General features: G+C 48.8%; 1 protein-coding gene across 2 annotated transcripts; it reads left to right on the top strand.

The window, feature by feature from the left end:
* The first annotated feature begins 606 nt into the window (after nt 1-606).
* On the top strand, nt 607-14,247 carry Pnliprp1 (pancreatic lipase related protein 1). Of its 2 annotated transcripts, none has more exons than XM_040742192.1 (12): nt 607-1,335; nt 2,448-2,602; nt 2,982-3,098; nt 4,525-4,659; nt 5,314-5,422; nt 6,683-6,802; nt 6,907-7,026; nt 8,645-8,763; nt 9,833-9,962; nt 11,994-12,102; nt 12,591-12,758; nt 14,135-14,247. In XM_040742192.1, exons 1-12 carry the CDS (start codon nt 1,287-1,289, stop codon nt 14,214-14,216), a joined length of 1,413 nt encoding a protein of 470 aa, XP_040598126.1. In that variant the 5' UTR covers nt 607-1,286; the 3' UTR covers nt 14,217-14,247. The 2 variants fall into 2 exon arrangements, with proteins under 2 accessions (XP_040598126.1, XP_040598118.1); XM_040742184.1 differs by having other exon boundaries at nt 2,973-3,098.
* Nucleotides 14,248-17,608: the final 3,361 nt, after the last annotated feature.

The raw sequence follows: 17,608 nt of genomic DNA, 5'->3' as shown, positions 1-17,608 counted from the left end.
CTGCCTCATGGGAACTGGCCAGCTGCTTGGGGGTGGCAGAGACCTGAAGGTGAGTCAGGGTCGGGTCTGTCTTGCAGCTGTACAGAGAACAAAACTGACACGCTATGAACTGCTGGTGTGGGATTTGGGGGCTCCTGAACCCCAGCTGTTCACGTTACAATGAGATAGTGCAACCATTGTAGCTGCTATAAGCGCTGTATTTCAGATTGTTTCACTGCACCACAGGTTAATGGGGCTCAAGACTGTGGTGGGGTGTATTGGGAGGGGGCGCTGAGTCTCCCAGGCTCTCGTGCCTCGGTGTCTCTAACCTGCAAGTGGTGGGGGGGAGACTTTAAAGAAGGAATTCTCTCAACAGGTGTTTCCCCTTAATCACCACACTTCCAGAACATTCCCATCTATCATACATAAGACCACCCCTCATCAGCAAGGTCTGCTGCCTTTTAGTGGGGGGGAGTCACACCAGAAATAGAAACCGAGGTCCTGCAGATGCTAAGGAAGCCTTCTGTCTTTGAGCTACAACTGGACCTTTATTATTATTATTTTTAAATTGTTTTATTTTGGCACAGAGCCTCACTAAGTCACCCAGACTGGACTTGAACTTGGCCCACCGTCCAGGCGGCCCTCAAACTCGTTCCCTTTTCATCTCAGTGCTGCCGTCCATACCTGCGCCTCCGCTTGGTGATGAAACCGAAGCAGAGCAGCGGAGCCTGCTTGGCCTCCAGGGATTCTCACAGACACTAGCTCAAAGCTACGGCCCCTCATGTGTAAACAGAGTCGAAGGACAGGCTCCAGGTACAGATGAAGGATAAAGCACACGTAGCCCCTGTTTGCTTGAACTAGAGTCCAGATGATAAGGCTGGAGTACAAAAAAGGTTCTGGTGGGTCCTGGGGGAGCAGCCAGCACCTGCCTCCTTTGGCCACACAAGCCACCTTTGGATGTGCTCCTCCACCAGCTGGAAAGCAGAGGTAAGGCACAGCCCTGAGTTCCCGAGAGACCTTGCTCATGGACCCAGGATGAGATGAGTCTGTTTGATGTCATTGATGACCTTGCTCGTGGATCGGGGATGAGTGTGTTTGATGTCATTGACGAGCTTGCTTGTGGATCCAGGATGATTGTGTTTGATGTCACTGACGACCTTGCTCATGGACCCAGGCTGAGTGTGTTTGATGTCATTGACAACCTTGCTTGTGGATCCAGGATGAGTCTGTTTGATGTTGCTATGACCTTGCTCATGGACCCAGGCTGAGTACGTTGATGTTGTTGACCTTGTATGACCTTGTTATAGATGCTGATGCTCTGGACAATCCCACTTTTCCTCCTGGGAGCAGCCCAAGGTAAGCAGCACCACAACCCTGTGTGAAGTAACAGGTGTGTTCACACGCTCTCAGCAGGACTAGAGAAAATTTCAGCCCAGACAAAGCTTGCAGGAGCCGAAGCCTTTCCTAGGCTTCTGGGAAGGGGGATGGAACTCAGCCTGGGAGAATAAGCTGGGTGGTTGGGGACGGGGAAGGGGGGCAGGAAATAGCTCCCTATACCTGGAGGAGCTTATGGCCTGGATTTTTGAGGAAAAAAAAGTTCTAGAACATCTACAAGTGGACTTTTGCTCAATTAATGTGGACTTCTTGGGGGGTTCTCTACAAATATGTTAGAATTCTGAGTTTGGAGAAGCATTGAATGTTTCAGATTTGTTTCCTTTATTGAAAATAGATTTCTTTTCATACAATATATCCTGATTACGGTTCCCCCTCTCCCCTACTCCTCCAAGTTCACCCCCATCTCCCCTCCTATCTGAATCCAGATCCTTTATATCTCTTGTTAGAAACAGGCATCTAAGGAATAATAATAAAATAAAAAATTTTAAAACCAAACAAATAAGAATATGACGAAAATACCAAACAAGAACCAGATTAAAGGTGCAAAACCTACATACATGTGCAGAGACACACATGTTCACACACACAGGAATCCCATAAAAACCCAAAACTGGACGCCATAACACATACACAAAGGACTTGTATGGTTAAAACAGATTCATCACGAGACAAAGAACCTCCAACGATGCTGTTGAGTTCATTTTGTGTTGGACATCTACACCTGGGCATGGGGCCTGCCCTAAAGAGGGGTTTGTTTCTCAGGGAGACTCCTTTGGAGGTAACCAGATTTTCATTTGCAAGTGGCTATCAATTTGAAATAGCTTCTGGGTTACCATGCCTTGCATGACTCTCATCAGAGAAGCTTCCTCCTGCAGTAGATGGGAACAAACATGGAGTCCCACAGTCAGACATTACAGAGAGAAAGACCTTGAAACACTCAGCCCTAAAAGGGATGTCTCCATCAAACCCCTTGCCTGGGGGCCTCAGGGATCTCCCCTAAAGAGAAGGCAAGTAAGCGCTCCTGAGCTCAGCCACAACAGCTTCTCCTTGAGCCTGTCATTCTCTCTCCTCAGGAAAAGAGGTTTGCTATAACAACCTTGGATGCTTTTCTGACACCGAGCCCTGGGCGGGGACAGCCACCAGGCCTCTAAAACTTCTCCCTTGGAGCCCTGAGAAGATCAACACCCGCTTCCTGCTCTACACCAATGAGAACCCAAACGCTTTCCTGGTGAGACGCTTCATGAACTCTGCAGGGCATCTCCTTATCCTTGTACCTGCTCCCAGTACCCTGCCCAACCTTCAGGGTGAGTGAACGGTTCGTAGCTGCAGGATCCTCCTGCTAGCTCTGTAGCTTTGGTCTGGGCTCGGGGCTTACCGTCCAACAAACCCATGGGAACGATAACCCCATGAGTCCCATCCCAGGTCCAGAGGAGGCAGGGGCTCAGGGGTAGAGAGGTCAGCATGGGCATCCCGAAGAGCTGATTTTGTGTTCAACCTTCAGAGGCCAACACACTGGGCCAGGCAAGGGTGGAGAAGGGGAAAGACAGGCTTAAGAGTCAGGCTGCAAAAAAAGCTGAAACCCTCTCTGTTTGTCATAGCTCCTCCAGCCTTCTGACCCGTCAACCATTGAGGCCTCCAACTTTCAAGTGGCCAGGAAGACCCGGTTCATCATCCACGGCTTCACAGACAAGGGAGAAGAGAACTGGGTGTTAGACATGTGCCAGGTGGGACACCTCTGACCCAGGTAGCCACGTCGCACTGAGCTGTCACTTTACACAGACACAACACATACGCTTGACAGGAGTGCCTGCTCTCGCCTTCAGCAGCTGTGTTTGTATTCTGAAAGTGAGGGACTGTGGAGTTTTGTATGGCCAAATCGTCCCTCACATTCTTAAGAGTCAGAGGTTATGTAGCTGTGACCATTCATTTATTTAAGACACAAGAAGCTAAGATTGACAGGATGATTTTTTTTGTTTGTTTGTTTGCTTTGGTTTTTCGAGACAGGGTTTCTCTATATGTGGCTTTGGAGCCTGTCCTGGAACGCCCTCTGTTCCCAGTGCTGGCTGTCCTGAAATTGGCCACATGGGCTCCTAGGCTGTGGGACCTGGGACCTTACCAGTAATCCTGCCTAGGCCTGGAGTCCGACTTCCTGCTTCTCCGGCCACATGGGCTCCTAGGCTGTGGCCAATGAGGTGGACTTTAGAAGGTGAGTAGCTGTAGTTTGTCTAGAGAGGAGAGATCACAGGGTGGACTTGTGCTCTGGTTAGCATGACTCCCCCGCTGGGAACTCTCCTTGCTTTCTGGGGCCTCTGAATTGAGTGCTAGTGCCCCGACAAGGATCTCAATACTTTCCCGGCTCAAAGTGGCCCTTCTTAGACTCGTCTCTAGCTAACGCTCATTGTGGCTTCAAACAAGATGCTTGTTAATCCAGTTTCCAGCACCAGACTTCCCAGGATCTGCAGGGATATCTCAGGGTTGCTCCGACAATGGAAGCCCCAAGGAACACATCTATCAGAACGTGGAGATGTTATGTGTGTTAGCACTGTAGTGAAGAGGTTAGAAGAGGACCTCAGCTGTGGGCGTCAAGATGACCACACGCACACAGGCTGGCTGAGCACCTGTGGGGGTGCCTCCTTCCTAACTCCCCAACCTCTCTCACATTTGTGCTCCCTCCGTTTTTCATATTCCTGCCGTGTGTGCTCCCTCCACAATATGTGATGCCATCTTGACTGTGGAAAATGACACCCCCTCCCTCTTTATAGCTCAAGAAATGTTCAGTGGTCTGGCATGTCACATGAAGTTACCTCTCCCAAGCAGAAACACAAGGTCGCATAGACAGAAGTCGCCGGACACTACGCTGAGGTTTTTTTTTTTTTCCTGTCAGACAGACCCAATTCCTTTAATGGCGTCACTGAGCCGCCTTCATCAGATTTGGTTGAAGAAATCAGAAGGACTGGCTCGTCCTTCATCTATAGGGTGTGGATCTTCTCTGCTGCTAGTACTTGCCCTGGTAGATCGCAGGATCCCCCTGACAGAATCCAGTCCATCTCAGCACCCCAGCTAGAGGAAGAGACGGAATACTTTTGACCCCTGGCTGGCTGGGTGGGTGTCCCCATCCCTGTGGCAACGCCGTGTCTCCCCACCCCCTAGAACTTGTTCAAAGTGGAGGAGGCAAACTGCATCTGTGTGGACTGGAGGCGAGGCTCTCGGACCACCTACACGCAGGCCGCCAACAACGTTCGAGTCGTGGGTGCCCAGCTGGCTCACATGCTCCACGTCCTCGAGGTGAGTGGGCCAGCGGGGGTGGGGCACAAAGGTGAATTTAGGAGCTATGGAGGAGACACGAAGAAGCGGACACCTCCTTAGTGACACGGGAGTGAGAGAAAAACTTACCAGCTCACGCTCAGTGGTGGGATTTCACAGGGGTCACTTAAGACCATCGGAAAACACAGATTAGTTACATTGTGATTCATAACAGTAGCAAAATTATGGCTATGAAGTAGCAATGGAAATAATTTTTGTGTGGAGGTCACCACAACATGAGGAGCTGTATTTATCAGGGGGTCACAGCATTAGGAAGTTTGAGAATCTCTGTGTTAGAGGGTTCTGGAGATGGGGGAGCGGGTATGCAGTGTTTGTGCGGGCACATGGGAATAATCTACCGTGTGTGGGGGGTGGGGTGGGGTGGCATTTGGGAAGATAGGAGGATGAGCTACAGTAAACCAGGCCCAGGGGTGAAGGAGTAGGACACTGTTTGAAGCCACAATGAACTTTAGCTAGAGACGAGTCTAAGAAGGGCCACTTTGAGCCGGGAAAGTATTGAGATCCTTGTCGGGGCACTAGCGCTCAATTCAGAGGCCCCAGAAAGCAAGGAGAGTTCCCAGTGGGGGAGTCATGCTAACCAGAGCACAAGTCCACCCTGTGATCTCTCCTCTCTAGACAAACTACAGCTACTCACCTTCTAAAGTCCACCTCATTGGCCACAGCCTAGGAGCCCATGTGGCCGGAGAAGCAGGAAGTCGGACTCCAGGCTTAGGCAGGATTACTGGTAAGGTCCCAGGTCACATTCCCACAGCCCCAGACCATAGCCCAGTTTACCAGCTGCCTGAACCCCGTGGCTGGGAACAACATGGACAGAAGATTCTAGGACGCTTCTAAGAAGTACGTGGGCCATCGCTATTGGCAAGGGAGACGGTGGCTGTGTTTCTCCATGATGCTTCTGCCCGTGGCCCCAGTTGCTCCTCTCCAGGTGCAATCTTTCCCTTGACATGGGTCGGGCAGCAGCCTTGAACACCCAGGAAAATGCAGAGTGCAGATAGTGTGGACAGGAGCAAGTGTTCTTGAACAGGGACTACACCACCCATTCCTTCCTTCTTCTCTTATAAGTCAGCAGAGAGTGGAACCTGGAAATTGCTTCCCACTTTTTCTGCTGGCCAAAGGATCCCAGCTGCTGTAACTACCAAAATCACTCTTTAACTGGCACCATCAAAGCAGCCTTCAAACACAGCAAAGCCTTTGCACTATAGCAAGAGCCATAGATAGAACATATCTGCAATGAGAATACTAATGCCATTATTAAAGGAAGCATAAGCTAAGTGCCTGGTTACCCTAAATACTGCAAAAAGCACTTTGTGTTTCTCATCTAATCCTTAGAACCAAAGAAGCTCTGCCAGGGAAGCAAACAGCTTGCCCAAGAGCAGACAGATTATATGAATCCATGCCCAAGAACAACAGATTATATGAATCCATGCCAAGAACACACAGATTATACGAATTCATGCCAGTCCCTGTGCCCCACATTGTGTATAAATTATTTAATCACCAACAACTATATAAGCTGATGAAGTTATTACCTTCAGTGTATAAAATAGGAAAATTAAGATACAAAAATCTCGAATGACTATCTCAAAGTCATGCACAACTTGCCCCAAAAAGTATCTCAGTTCAGATCTGGAACCAGCAACTGGTACAGGCCCAGGACTCTGTATTCTTCACTAAGATAAAAGAAAGGAAAATGAGGGTATTAAATATGAACGATACTTAGAGGAATCTGACGTAGAAAGAAATCCTTTTCTCCACAATCAAACAAAATCTGAGCTCTTTTCTCATCCTCTCCTGCCACCGAACCCCCGCCTTGAAATGAGTGGCCCCGAGACTCCACGCCCCATCTTCTGTCGACAGGCAGCGGCACTGTATTGCTACCAGCGTGGTGCCTGCCCAATTGCACGCTGGCCAGCCTGTGCAAACACACACCTTGGCCTTCATGCTTGCTCCTTCACTGTTTGACACTGTCAGCTGTCTCTTTTAGGACTGGACCCTGTAGAAGCAAACTTTGAAGGCACTCCTGAAGAGGTGCGACTTGACCCCTCAGATGCTGACTTTGTCGATGTGATTCACACAGATGCAGCCCCCTTGATCCCATTCTTGGGTGAGCACTGGGGTGTTCTAGTCTCTAGCTGCGGACAGGTGGTATGTTAATTCCGAGAGCGCCATACAACCCGAATCCACTCGCTGTTGTGACAAATATTTTAGGGTTTGGAACAAATCAAATGATGGGTCACATTGACTTCTTCCCCAACGGGGGACAGAACATGCCTGGGTGCAAGAAGAATGCCCTATCACAGATTGTGGACCTAGATGGCATCTGGTCAGGTAAGGCCATGTGGGCCAGTCCGGGAGGACAGTGAGTGTGTCTTTGGGGTACTCAGAAATTGCCATGACAGATCCCCTTTCCCACCCCACCCGTGTGTGTGTGTGTGTGTGTGTGTGTGTGTGTGTGTGTTGTAGAAGTGCATGTGTGTGTGGAGACTAGTGGAAAACTTTGTGTGTCATTCTTCAGACACTATGCACCTCCACCATGCCAGCACTAGCAAAAGCATGCATTGCCACATTTAGCTTTTTTTCCACTTGAGTTCTGGGCATCAAACTCAAGTTCTCATAGTTTCATGGCAAGCATTTAACTGACTGAGCTGTCTTCCCAGCCCCGTAGCAAGTCTTAGTGGTAAAAATATACTTCCTTATAAAAAATGCATGACTTCCTTTTCTGCATATTATTTCTGAAAAAAATAACTACGGTGCTCTCAGATTCTGTATTTCCTTAAAACGTTGCCGTGGATTTGCCGGACTGCATGAGCGACAAGGAGTCGCAAAGCTCTGGCTTACAGCTACAATCCCAACTGCCAGCTGGTAGTCACCATGTAGAGAAGGGGCAGTGACATGACGGATTTCTCAAGAGAATTTTCCTGCAAATGTTCCCTGTGAATCAATATTACAGTTCAACTTTTAGGTAACTCGCTTCAGTCCAGTAACTAGAACAAGGGTATCCCAGAGGCATGCATGGCTAAGCCATCTTCACCACGCAAGCCATTGCTCACTTATATTGAGCAGGAATGAGGAGCGGTCGCAGGAGGGAGGCTAGAAAGGGGACTGTCCACTTTCGATTGGTGAGCATAGGTGGGCATCCATCAGTTAACAGCTCCAATACTTCCTAATGAGGTCAAGCATTCAACAGTCATTTTCGGCTACACAAGTCAACTGGCAGCAGTTTGAGTTAAAACCCATAGCGGTATGATAGAATCTTATGAGCGTCACTATTGCTCAATTCAATCAAAACGGCTTAGATGCCCTTGATGCAAACATTAATGACACACGTCTGGGCTTTGACAGCTCCGTCAGTAGTGGACAATAAAGTCTGGGCAGATCTAGATGGAATGCCGGGAGATTTGTCAGGTGGCTTGAGCGAGGACTTGAAAGACTTCTGTAGGAGAGGGGATAAGACTGACATTCAGCTGAAGCCACCGAAATCTACTTTTCCCTTCATTTGCGTAAGCGTGTGGTGACAATGTCCTAGTGCTTACGGTGTCACATATGGAGGAATGTGGCCCATGTGGTTGTGTCTTTGAGGATTTCTAAGCTTATTCCTGGACACAGAGGCTAGAGGGGGAGTATTGAGCACCAGATGGACAGTGTTTCATCACAACTCTCCCCTTTTGGTAGCTGTCATCTGTGAATTCATCTGTGGGTACTTTCACAAAAGGGATGCTATGGCACCTGCCTCCTGGAAAAGGGGAGGGTTTAGTGGGCAATACCAATGAAGTAACCAGACATTATACCCCCCCACCAACACGCAAAGCCACGTTTGTTTATTGTCATTTTTGTGAATGAATTATGAACTCAAGTTCTGTAGGTACAGTCCCACTCTGGACCTATTACACCAGAGACCTATTACACAGTCCACCTGAACTGACCTCCTCCTGCCTTGTGTCCCCAGGAACCCGGGACTTCGTGGCTTGTAACCACCTGAGAAGCTACAAGTACTACTCGGAGAGCATCCTTAGCCCTGATGGATTCGCTGCATACCCCTGCACTTCCTACAAAGACTTTGAGTCTGTAAGCTATTACTCTGCCATGACTGACGGGCACCACACGCTGCAGTCCCCACTATGCGGGGGATCCATCTCGATGCATGTCTGCCATGTCCCTCAGAATGCATACTCCTATGGAGTAGGGGCAGGAAAAAAGCCACAACTTTTGGTAGGCTATATACATGCATGAATACATGCATGCATGCATACATACATACATACATGCATCTATACATACATACATACATATATACATACATACATACATTCAGAGAGAGAGCTCAAATGAGCCATGTAGAAGAGGAAAATATTCTGGAAGATGAGAGAGCAAACACAGAAGAGAATTGTGAGGACAGTGCCACCCTCAGTCTAGAACAGAAGAAAGGCAGGTGATGGGATTCTGTGTGCCAGGTTGGCCACAGGGAGGGGACCAACATCACAACACACTGCTGCCTGCCTCATTGACTCATGAGAGCCACTGGACCATCCCTCATCAGCTCCACACGAGTGACATCATGTTGGCAGCCTCAAGTTGGCCGGGATTGGAGTATTTATACCATAGAAATTGGCCAACTCTAGGGCTGGAGCTGTAGCTCAGTTGACGGAACACCTGCTTGGCATACACAAAGCCCCAGCTTCAATCCACGGCCCCTTATAAATCAGAATCGTAGATCAAGACTATGATGCCCAGCATCCAGGAGGCAATAGTAGGAGGTTCAGAAGTCATCCACAACTATAAAGTGAGGTCACAGAGAGTCGCGGGTGAGTAAGATTCTGTCTTAAAGAAAGAAAAGGAGAACTATTGGCAAGCTCTACAGTCAATATGGAGAGTTGATACCACTAGCAGCTTGAGTAATACAACTGACGGAAGCTGGGCCCAAGACGGCAGTGCCATTTAAAAGGCCCCGATCGCTCTAACGTGCTGTACATCAGGGCTAGGAGCTCTGCTGAGATGGAGGGTATTTGGAGACAATGGGCTCCAACTCTCTTGCCTTTGCAGACAAGGGAACTGGGATGCCCTGGGGAAATGGAGCGACAGCTTTCTCCAGCCATCTGGATGGCTCTGCTTCTCAGCCCCCTGCTCTCTTTACTAGGGCAAGTGCTTCCCCTGCCCAGATCAAGGCTGCCCGCAGATGGGCCACTACGCCGATCGGTTTGCCGGCAGGACGAGTGAGGAGCCGCAGAAGTTCTTCTTGAACACAGGAGACGCCAAGAGCTTTGCACGTAAGCTGACTACATGTCCGGGTCCAGAATGTGCGCCATGCCTGTTATGAGGGAAAGCTTGCCTCTCACCTGGAAGAGTTCTGAACACACAGTTGACCACCTAGGAGAAAGACGTATTTGCCCTGAGCGTCTCATTCATGATTCCACTGAGGCGAAGAGAGCATCTGAACTTCCTCCATTTTATTTCAATTCTGTGGAATGACTGCAAGTCAAAGGGTGATTTGCAGGGTTGAGGCAATTTGCACAGCTTTGGTAACAGCTAGCTTGAATTTTTATTCCTCTCCAGATTCATTATTCTTTTCCTTTTTAGGACTCGTGTGTGTGTGTGTGTGTGTGTGTGTGTGTGTGTGTGTGTGTGTGTGCGTGCGTGCCTGTCTGTCTGTCTGTCTCTCTCTCTCTCTCTCACACACACACACACACACACACACACACACACACACACACACACCTCTGTATTCATTCAGCAATGAATGAATAGCTCTTTGCCAGGTGGGTCTCCACAGGAGACACAGCCTCAGTCTCAGCCCCTGCCCTTCCCTACTCTTGGTGCCTTTCCGATGTAGAGCAGCCAGTTGAGGGAGGGATGATTTCCTTCATAGTCCCACCTGAGTTCACTCAGATGCTAGGGTCCAGATTAGGCATCTTTGGGCCATTTGTGGCAATTTACTTAGTGAGTTCCATGATGTACCACTCAGTTATAAACAGAAACAATGCATTTATAAAATAGTATAACAACAATATGTCTTGTGCAGCTTATGAAAGTTTAGGTGTACCGTGGTATAATTTACAGATAGCAAGAGTCATTATTTTTAATACATGCTTCTGGTTTGACAAACCAATAGATGGGTAGCCAGCTTTCCCAGAGATTCAAGGCCTTCCCATCATTGTAAATACACACACCTATAAAATTTTTTTGCCAGGAGACTGGTTAATCAACCCCCACTAATATGGCAATACTTGGAAGGGCTTGCCTATATTTTAACTATAGCAAAGGAATCATTTATTCCCCCATCAACACTTATTTATGGATCACAGATACGGGTTGCTAGGTACAGGGATGCAAGGATGATCACGGCAGTGCTGTGAAAATGGATGAGTCCTTGGCAGCACTGGGTCTGGTGGGGCTGCTGCTGGAGTGAAAGGATGGGGAGCTTGACACTGAGAAGAGAAGTGGAAAAGGGTAACATCTCTGGGAATGCAGAAGGTGAGTGGGAGTTAGACAGGGTATACATGTGCTTGTGTATAAATGTATGGATGTGGATAGATGGATGGATGGATAGATAGATAGATGTATACATGCATGGATGTAGATAGATAGATAGATAGATGTATATATGCATGGATGTAGATAGACAGATAGATAGATGCATGGATGTAGATAGATGTATATGTGGATAGACAGACAGACAGACAGCTGGGTGAATTTGTCTTTAATGTGTGTGTAAATTGGATGCACATATGCATATATGTGTATATATGGGTATACTGTGTGTATGTATGTATGTATATATATATATATGTGTGTGTGTTTGTATGCTCTATGCCTCTGTGTGTGTGTGTGTGTGATATGCCTGTATGTGTACTTGTGCATGCACACAGGTCCTGGGACAGCATGCTAGGTAGAAGTTTATATGATATTACCTGAGCACCAGAGGCCCTAGGGGTGCAGACATGTGACAGTCCCAGCCTGGAGGTGCTCCGCACTCCTAAGTTGTCCTCCCATGGGTGGCCCGGAGCCCTGGGTTCCTCTTCTTGTCGTAATACATAGCACCACCACCCTGGAGCGGGCTTGTTCAGCCCTGTTGGATCCAGAAACTATTGACTCCATGTGGCAATTTAAAACCCACAGCATGGTTAGTGAACTTGACAGAGAACACGTTTAATTCTATTTATTATGGCTTTAACTGTAAGCAGGTCCAGAGGGGCAGCCTGGGTGCTCATTTAAGATGTGAGTTAGCGAGTGTGAGCTCTCATACTTGTAAGTGCACGGGTGATGGTAATCTGGGCTAACCTCTCCCTTGCTCTGCCCAGGTTGGAGGTACCGGGTTTCCTTGACGCTGTCTGGAAGAACAGTCACTGGGCAGGTCAAAGTGGCTGTGTTTGGAAGTAAAGGCAACACTCAACAGTATGATATCTTCAGGTAATCCCCGTACAGTGTGCATAGCACTAAACGCTTACATCTTTAGACATCAGAGGGTTTGAAACTACTTTATGTGCAGAAAATAACTTTATACTTCCAACAATTTCTAATTTGATCCTAACCATTTCTTTCTCTCTTGATATATTATTATTATACCTTAAAAATCTATTGTTGCTCCAGATAACACACGTTAAGCTAAGACAATAGCCTATGATATAGATGATTCTTGTAGAAAAAAAACTAAAATAGTTTGAGAGAGTTTTATCATTTTCTAGCAAAGAAAAGAGAAATTAATTCGAGTTGAAAATGCAAGTCTAAGGAATAGATTGGGTTTGGCTTCTTATTGCCAACTTTCTATTCCTCCGTCTTTGATTCGAGGATACATCTGGAAGAAGGCTCACTACTGATAAGAGTGGACAGGCATCGCCCTTTGTCGTCAGTATAATGTCCTTCCATGAACATGAATGTTTCTCCTTCTTTATTTCAAGGGGCGTTATGAAGCCAGGTGCCACACATTCCAATGAGTTTGATGCCAAACTTGATGTGGGAACAATTGAGAAAGTCAAGTTTCTTTGGAACAACCACGTGGTAAACCCAAGCTTCCCCAAAGTAGGTGCAGCCAAGATCACTGTGCAAAAGGGAGAGGAGAAGACCGAGTACGTATCTTCCCTTAGCTGGGTTGTCTAGAGATGTTTGCAGAGGATGCATGCAGGGGAGCCCCCTCCCCAGACAGATAAGAAAAAAGAAATCATTTGAGAGAGGACAGAGAAAGTACAGGAGGGACAGTACTCGAGGAATCCCATCCACACCCACAGTTCCCTCTTTCTGCCTTCTGTAGAAAAGAGAACAGCTGGAATGGGGAAGGTATGATGGCCTAGGTAGGCAGCACCAAGCTCCTCTCCAAGTCAGACCGCAGAACTTTTGAGACTTTGTGGGAAGTGCCGGCTACTGGTGTTCTTAAAGAGGCCATCAAACTCATACCCTTGGAAATATCACTTCCTTGGGTGAGGAAGAAGGGTTGGCTTGTGGTTGACTCACAGGTCACCAACGTGAGTGGCCTTCTGAAGTCACCCCTGTTTTCCACAAGGTGGGAAAGCAGAGACATCAGACTGGTCAGGTGACCAGCCGGACTGGTATCCTCTCAGTGGGACTACAGCACAGAGGAGGCCCAGGCTGGCCAGTGGAGAGCCGTGCCTCCACCTTCCGCTGTAAGCCGCTGCCTCTAGAGTCAGGTCCTAAGTTCTGATAGGCCTGGATTCTGCCACTGTGTAGCTAAAGGCACATTAGGATGTCACTGGAATCCTGAAGGTTTCTGAAGAGAGAGATAATGCGCTTTCTGGAAATCAAACAGGTCTAGTTGAAGAGAATTCCTGAGGCCCTGTGGCCCTGAGCCCGTCTATGTCTGTAGACCCCTCCAGTGGCCGAGCACAGCTACTTTGCCTACTCACTCTCTGTGGGGAGAGCCTTTCTTAAAGTTTTTTATGCCTTTATTTGGCATGTGCCATGGTGTACGCAGACTCAGAGGACAACTCACTGGTGTCAATTCTTTATGCTGTTAGGAGAATTTGCCAGGAACACGTGTTACTAAATAACACTAATAATAATGATAAAGCTAAAGAACAATCAATATTGTGGCTCAACCTCTTCTGGGCTCCTTCTCCCATGTCATCTGATGTAGTCATCTCAAGGGGATTCCAAACGCTACCTAGGACCCGCTGACGGGACTTTCTTCCAGCGACATGAGACCAAAAGAAAAATAGAGCCTGCCCTGCCCCATCCCACTCAGTACCTAGTGTAAATGTGACCTTGACAAGGAGTCCATGAGTACCTGTCCCAGAAAATAACAAAGAAAGCAAAGGTAGAGCCTGCATTGAGGAAGTTAGACACTAGCTGTTGAGAAAAAAAACAAGACTTTGGGCACACATGGCAGTCACATGACCCAGGGGGAGGGCAGAGACCACAGAGTGCTGGGGAGACTCGGGGAGGAAGGGGAGGGCAAGGAGAGGGTACTAAACACTGTTTCTCCTCGCAGGTACAACTTCTGTAGTGAGGACCTGGTGAAAGAAGACACTCTGCTCACTCTCCTGCCTTGTGACACCTCAGACACGATGTGACCTCGTTAATGCCAATAAAAAAAATCCTGTTGCGCATACCCACGAAGCATCTATCTCCATGTCAGCCGCCACCCACGGGGACATTCAGCAACTGATGAGCATTTCTCTGCGTGTGGGTCTCTCTCTCCTTGGCCTCTAACAAAACTCCACCTCACCCCACTTCCTTGGTCTCCTCCAGGCTCACTTTCCTCCTCCTCGGAGAGGGTGTAGGTTCATAGTAAAGGGGAAGCGGCCAGCAACCCGGCCGAGTCCTCGTCCTGACTGCATCATCTTACAGTGGGAAACTGAGGCAGTGAGCAGGGAGGTCCTATACTTAGACATGGATTCAGGCCCCCACCAGGAGTGAGAGCCAAGCTCAACTCCATGGTCAGTGCTCCCTCCCCACCCAGCTACTGAGTGTGGGGAGTACGGAAATAATACTTTACGATGTTTATTTCCTGGCACGTTAAGAGGTGACAAAGGGTTTTTAATTGGGGAGGACCCCAAGGCGACTCTTACAGAGAAACAAAGAGACTAGTGTGAGCTCATGTACACTGTCAGTCCCTCTAGACTTCAAAACTACTACTACTAGGGACCCTCCCTGCCTGCCTGGCTGCCTGCCTGCCGCCAGCTCTAAAGGCTCCTAAATGGATTCTAGGAGGTGCATAATGCAGACTTACTTCCTCCTAGAATTACTGGCGAGCCCTCAGTCACAGATATCTCTAACACGGCCGTACTTCTCACAGACTCGGGTATAGGTGGGCAGTGTCAAGAGCACGCCGTGTCTGAAGCAGCCGGATGCTCCTGCGTCTTTCCCCAAAGCCAGAATGTGTTGAATAACAATAAACTGGACAAATCATGTCAGCTTTCTTGGGTGATGCTCACCAAGTGCCCCCGGCTTTGCTTGATCGTCACAGCCATGGCCATGGGCTTTCACAAGTCCTTTCACTCTGGAGTTAATTACTAGTGCTAACTCTCAGACTTAAAACGTTACATCAGACGAGTGGGCCAGGTCAGAAGCTTTCTGAACTGCAGCAGAGAGCTGTTCACAGTGGAGACTTGTCAAATGCAGGGCAGGCTGTTCCAAACACTACTGTCAAGTAGGCTGAGTATCATGGGCAGGAGAAACCTCCCCCAGAGCTGGAGCCTGGGCTCACAGGGAACGGTCCCCCATGTGGTCGTTTTCCTGATGGAGGCTGGTGACAAAGGACTAGGGGATGAGCCTGCCAGCCTGCCACATCCCAGTCTTGGAATGCTCCCTTGCATAGCCCTGGGTCTGGAGTTTTTGGTATGACTTGATGTAGTCACAGGTATCACCATTCACTAGCAGAATAAATAAATAATCAGTTTGTGCCTCCTTGTGGAGGTGAAGCAGACGGGGGCCGCGTAAATCAGATGAAGATCTCATCTCTCCTGGCGCCTATACTCAGATGGAATGACTCAGGTCCACATTGCTGTTTTAGGAGACGGAGTAATTCAAGACCAAGGCTGTGATTTTACAGAGTATACAGCAGCCCCCAGCAGGCCCAGTCTCTTCTCACCCAGCCTAGTCATAGGCCATTCGGTCATGCCACGCCCTCCCCAGGGTGTGACTCCTTTAGTTGCCAGGCCTAATGTCCCACCACAGGTGCCTCAGTACCTGGCTCTTTCTGCCCAGCTGAGTCACAACCAAGCATTCCCAGAGCTTCAGACTCGAACGTGAGCGGCTGGAAATGGTGCTGTGGAAGGCTCTGAAGAGGCCGCCGTAGGAAGGAGAGGGCTTCCTAGTGTAACCGAGCAAACCTAAACAAGCCTTTGACAATGTGCCTTTAAAGGTTGTTAATTCTGAGGGGAGGTGGCTTAGTGGCTAAGAGTACTCACTCGCTGCTCTCAGAGAGAGCCCAGGCTCAGTTCCCGGCACCCACACGGCCACGGCGGGGCGGCTCAACAGCCCTCTGTCACTTCTGACTCAGAGGCTCCAGTGCTCTTCAACCCCCCCCCCATAGCCCACAGGCATGTGTGTGATACATGGAGACATCTGTGCAGGCAAAACAGCCACACACCTTAAATCAGTAAATAAACAGTTGGTACTGATGCTGGTCATCCACACAGGCGGCAGGATGTGTCATGCCTCTCTCCCCGACTTGCTTGGATGACGTCTCTGCTGTGTAAGCGTGCTCTGATGACCACCGCTCTGATGCCCACCGCTCTGATGCCCACCCCTTTTTCAGAGCCTTGACTGCCACCAATGTCAAAAGCACTCACTTCTCCCTGGGGCCCACGTGGGTGCCCCGCAAGCGACTAAAACTGTAAAGGGGCTTGGCATCCCCGCCTTCGTCTTGGAACATCTGTCTCCTTGGTTACCTTACCCTTTGGGGACGAACATTTCTGCTAGTACAGACAAATTGGCACTTGGGGGATTATTTGTCTGGGGCCGAGAGCTCAAGGTTAATTTATCTGAAACCTTCCCAGTCTCTACCACCGCCCCCTTCAAGACTGAAGATGACAGATAAGGAGTATCTAGGATTCCATCAAAGATGACGGAGGCGTCACCATCAGGAATCTGCCAGCTACCACATTTTCATATCCGGGACACTGGAGAGGCATGGCTGACGTGTCCCCCCTGCCTCTGCCTCTTGCTTAAGGGAGAGGAACCTGAAACTGACATGGAGAGGCTACCATTTCTCCGTGTTTGTCCACCTTTTGGCTCACTTTCTAGTATTACTGCAGCTGTGTCCTTTCTTCCTTTTTTCCAACAGTGTGTTCTCCATCCTAGGTGCCTCTCTTGAAATTGTCAAACGATCAGACTTAGGTTCAGCAGCAACAGCACAGAAGGCCAGTGAAGGCTCAGTAATGAGTAGCCATGCAGTAGACAGCAAAGATGATGGCAGTAGCAAGGGACACTCAGGTCCTCGGAGATGGGCCCTCCAAGCAGCCAGGGCTGATTAAATGCTACATGGTCTCTTGCCACGGTTAGAACCAGCAGTAGACCTGACCCCACACCCCAGGTAAGGTGGCACCATGTTAGCAAAAGAGCTCAATCAGTGTAGTATAGCTTCTACAATTCTACAAACACATACCGCACAGCATTTCCGCACACGTGACTCTGCTGGGCCACTGGGTGCAGAGGACACCAATTGTATTCTGTGAGTGTGAGTATAAGTGCCGGGCTAACATAGGCACCTGCCACACTGCTATGCTCTGGTTACACAGAGATGCCTGCCCCCAGGACAGGGTGACCAGGAAAGAGAAAGAACATATCGGTAAAGTCTCCACAGGTTGATGGGGGAAGTCCTCCTGTGTATATGCTTGTCCAATTGGTTGATACATAAAGCTCTGTTGGCCAATTGGTAAGCAAGATAGGTGGGACTAGGAGTTGAGGAGGATTCCGGAAACACAATCAAGGGTAAAGAGTCGCCATGTGATCCCGGGGA

Source organism: Mesocricetus auratus, unplaced genomic scaffold, assembly GCF_017639785.1.
Source record: "Mesocricetus auratus isolate SY011 unplaced genomic scaffold, BCM_Maur_2.0 Super-Scaffold_4256, whole genome shotgun sequence".
Classification (NCBI taxonomy): domain Eukaryota; kingdom Metazoa; phylum Chordata; class Mammalia; order Rodentia; family Cricetidae; genus Mesocricetus; species Mesocricetus auratus.
Note: the sequence above shows the minus strand (reverse complement) of the source record. Positions and strands in the feature narration are given on the sequence as shown.

Excerpts from the sequence above, each read along its gene's own strand:
- Pnliprp1 (XM_040742184.1), top strand. The coding sequence starts at position 1,287 with ATGCTGATGCTCTGGACAATCCCACTTTTCCTCCTGGGAGCAGCCCAA. Across the intron at positions 3,099-4,524 it reads GGGTGTTAGACATGTGCCAG|AACTTGTTCAAAGTGGAGGA; the intron begins GTGGGACACCTC and ends CCCACCCCCTAG. Across the intron at positions 4,660-5,313 it reads ACATGCTCCACGTCCTCGAG|ACAAACTACAGCTACTCACC; the intron begins GTGAGTGGGCCA and ends TCTCCTCTCTAG.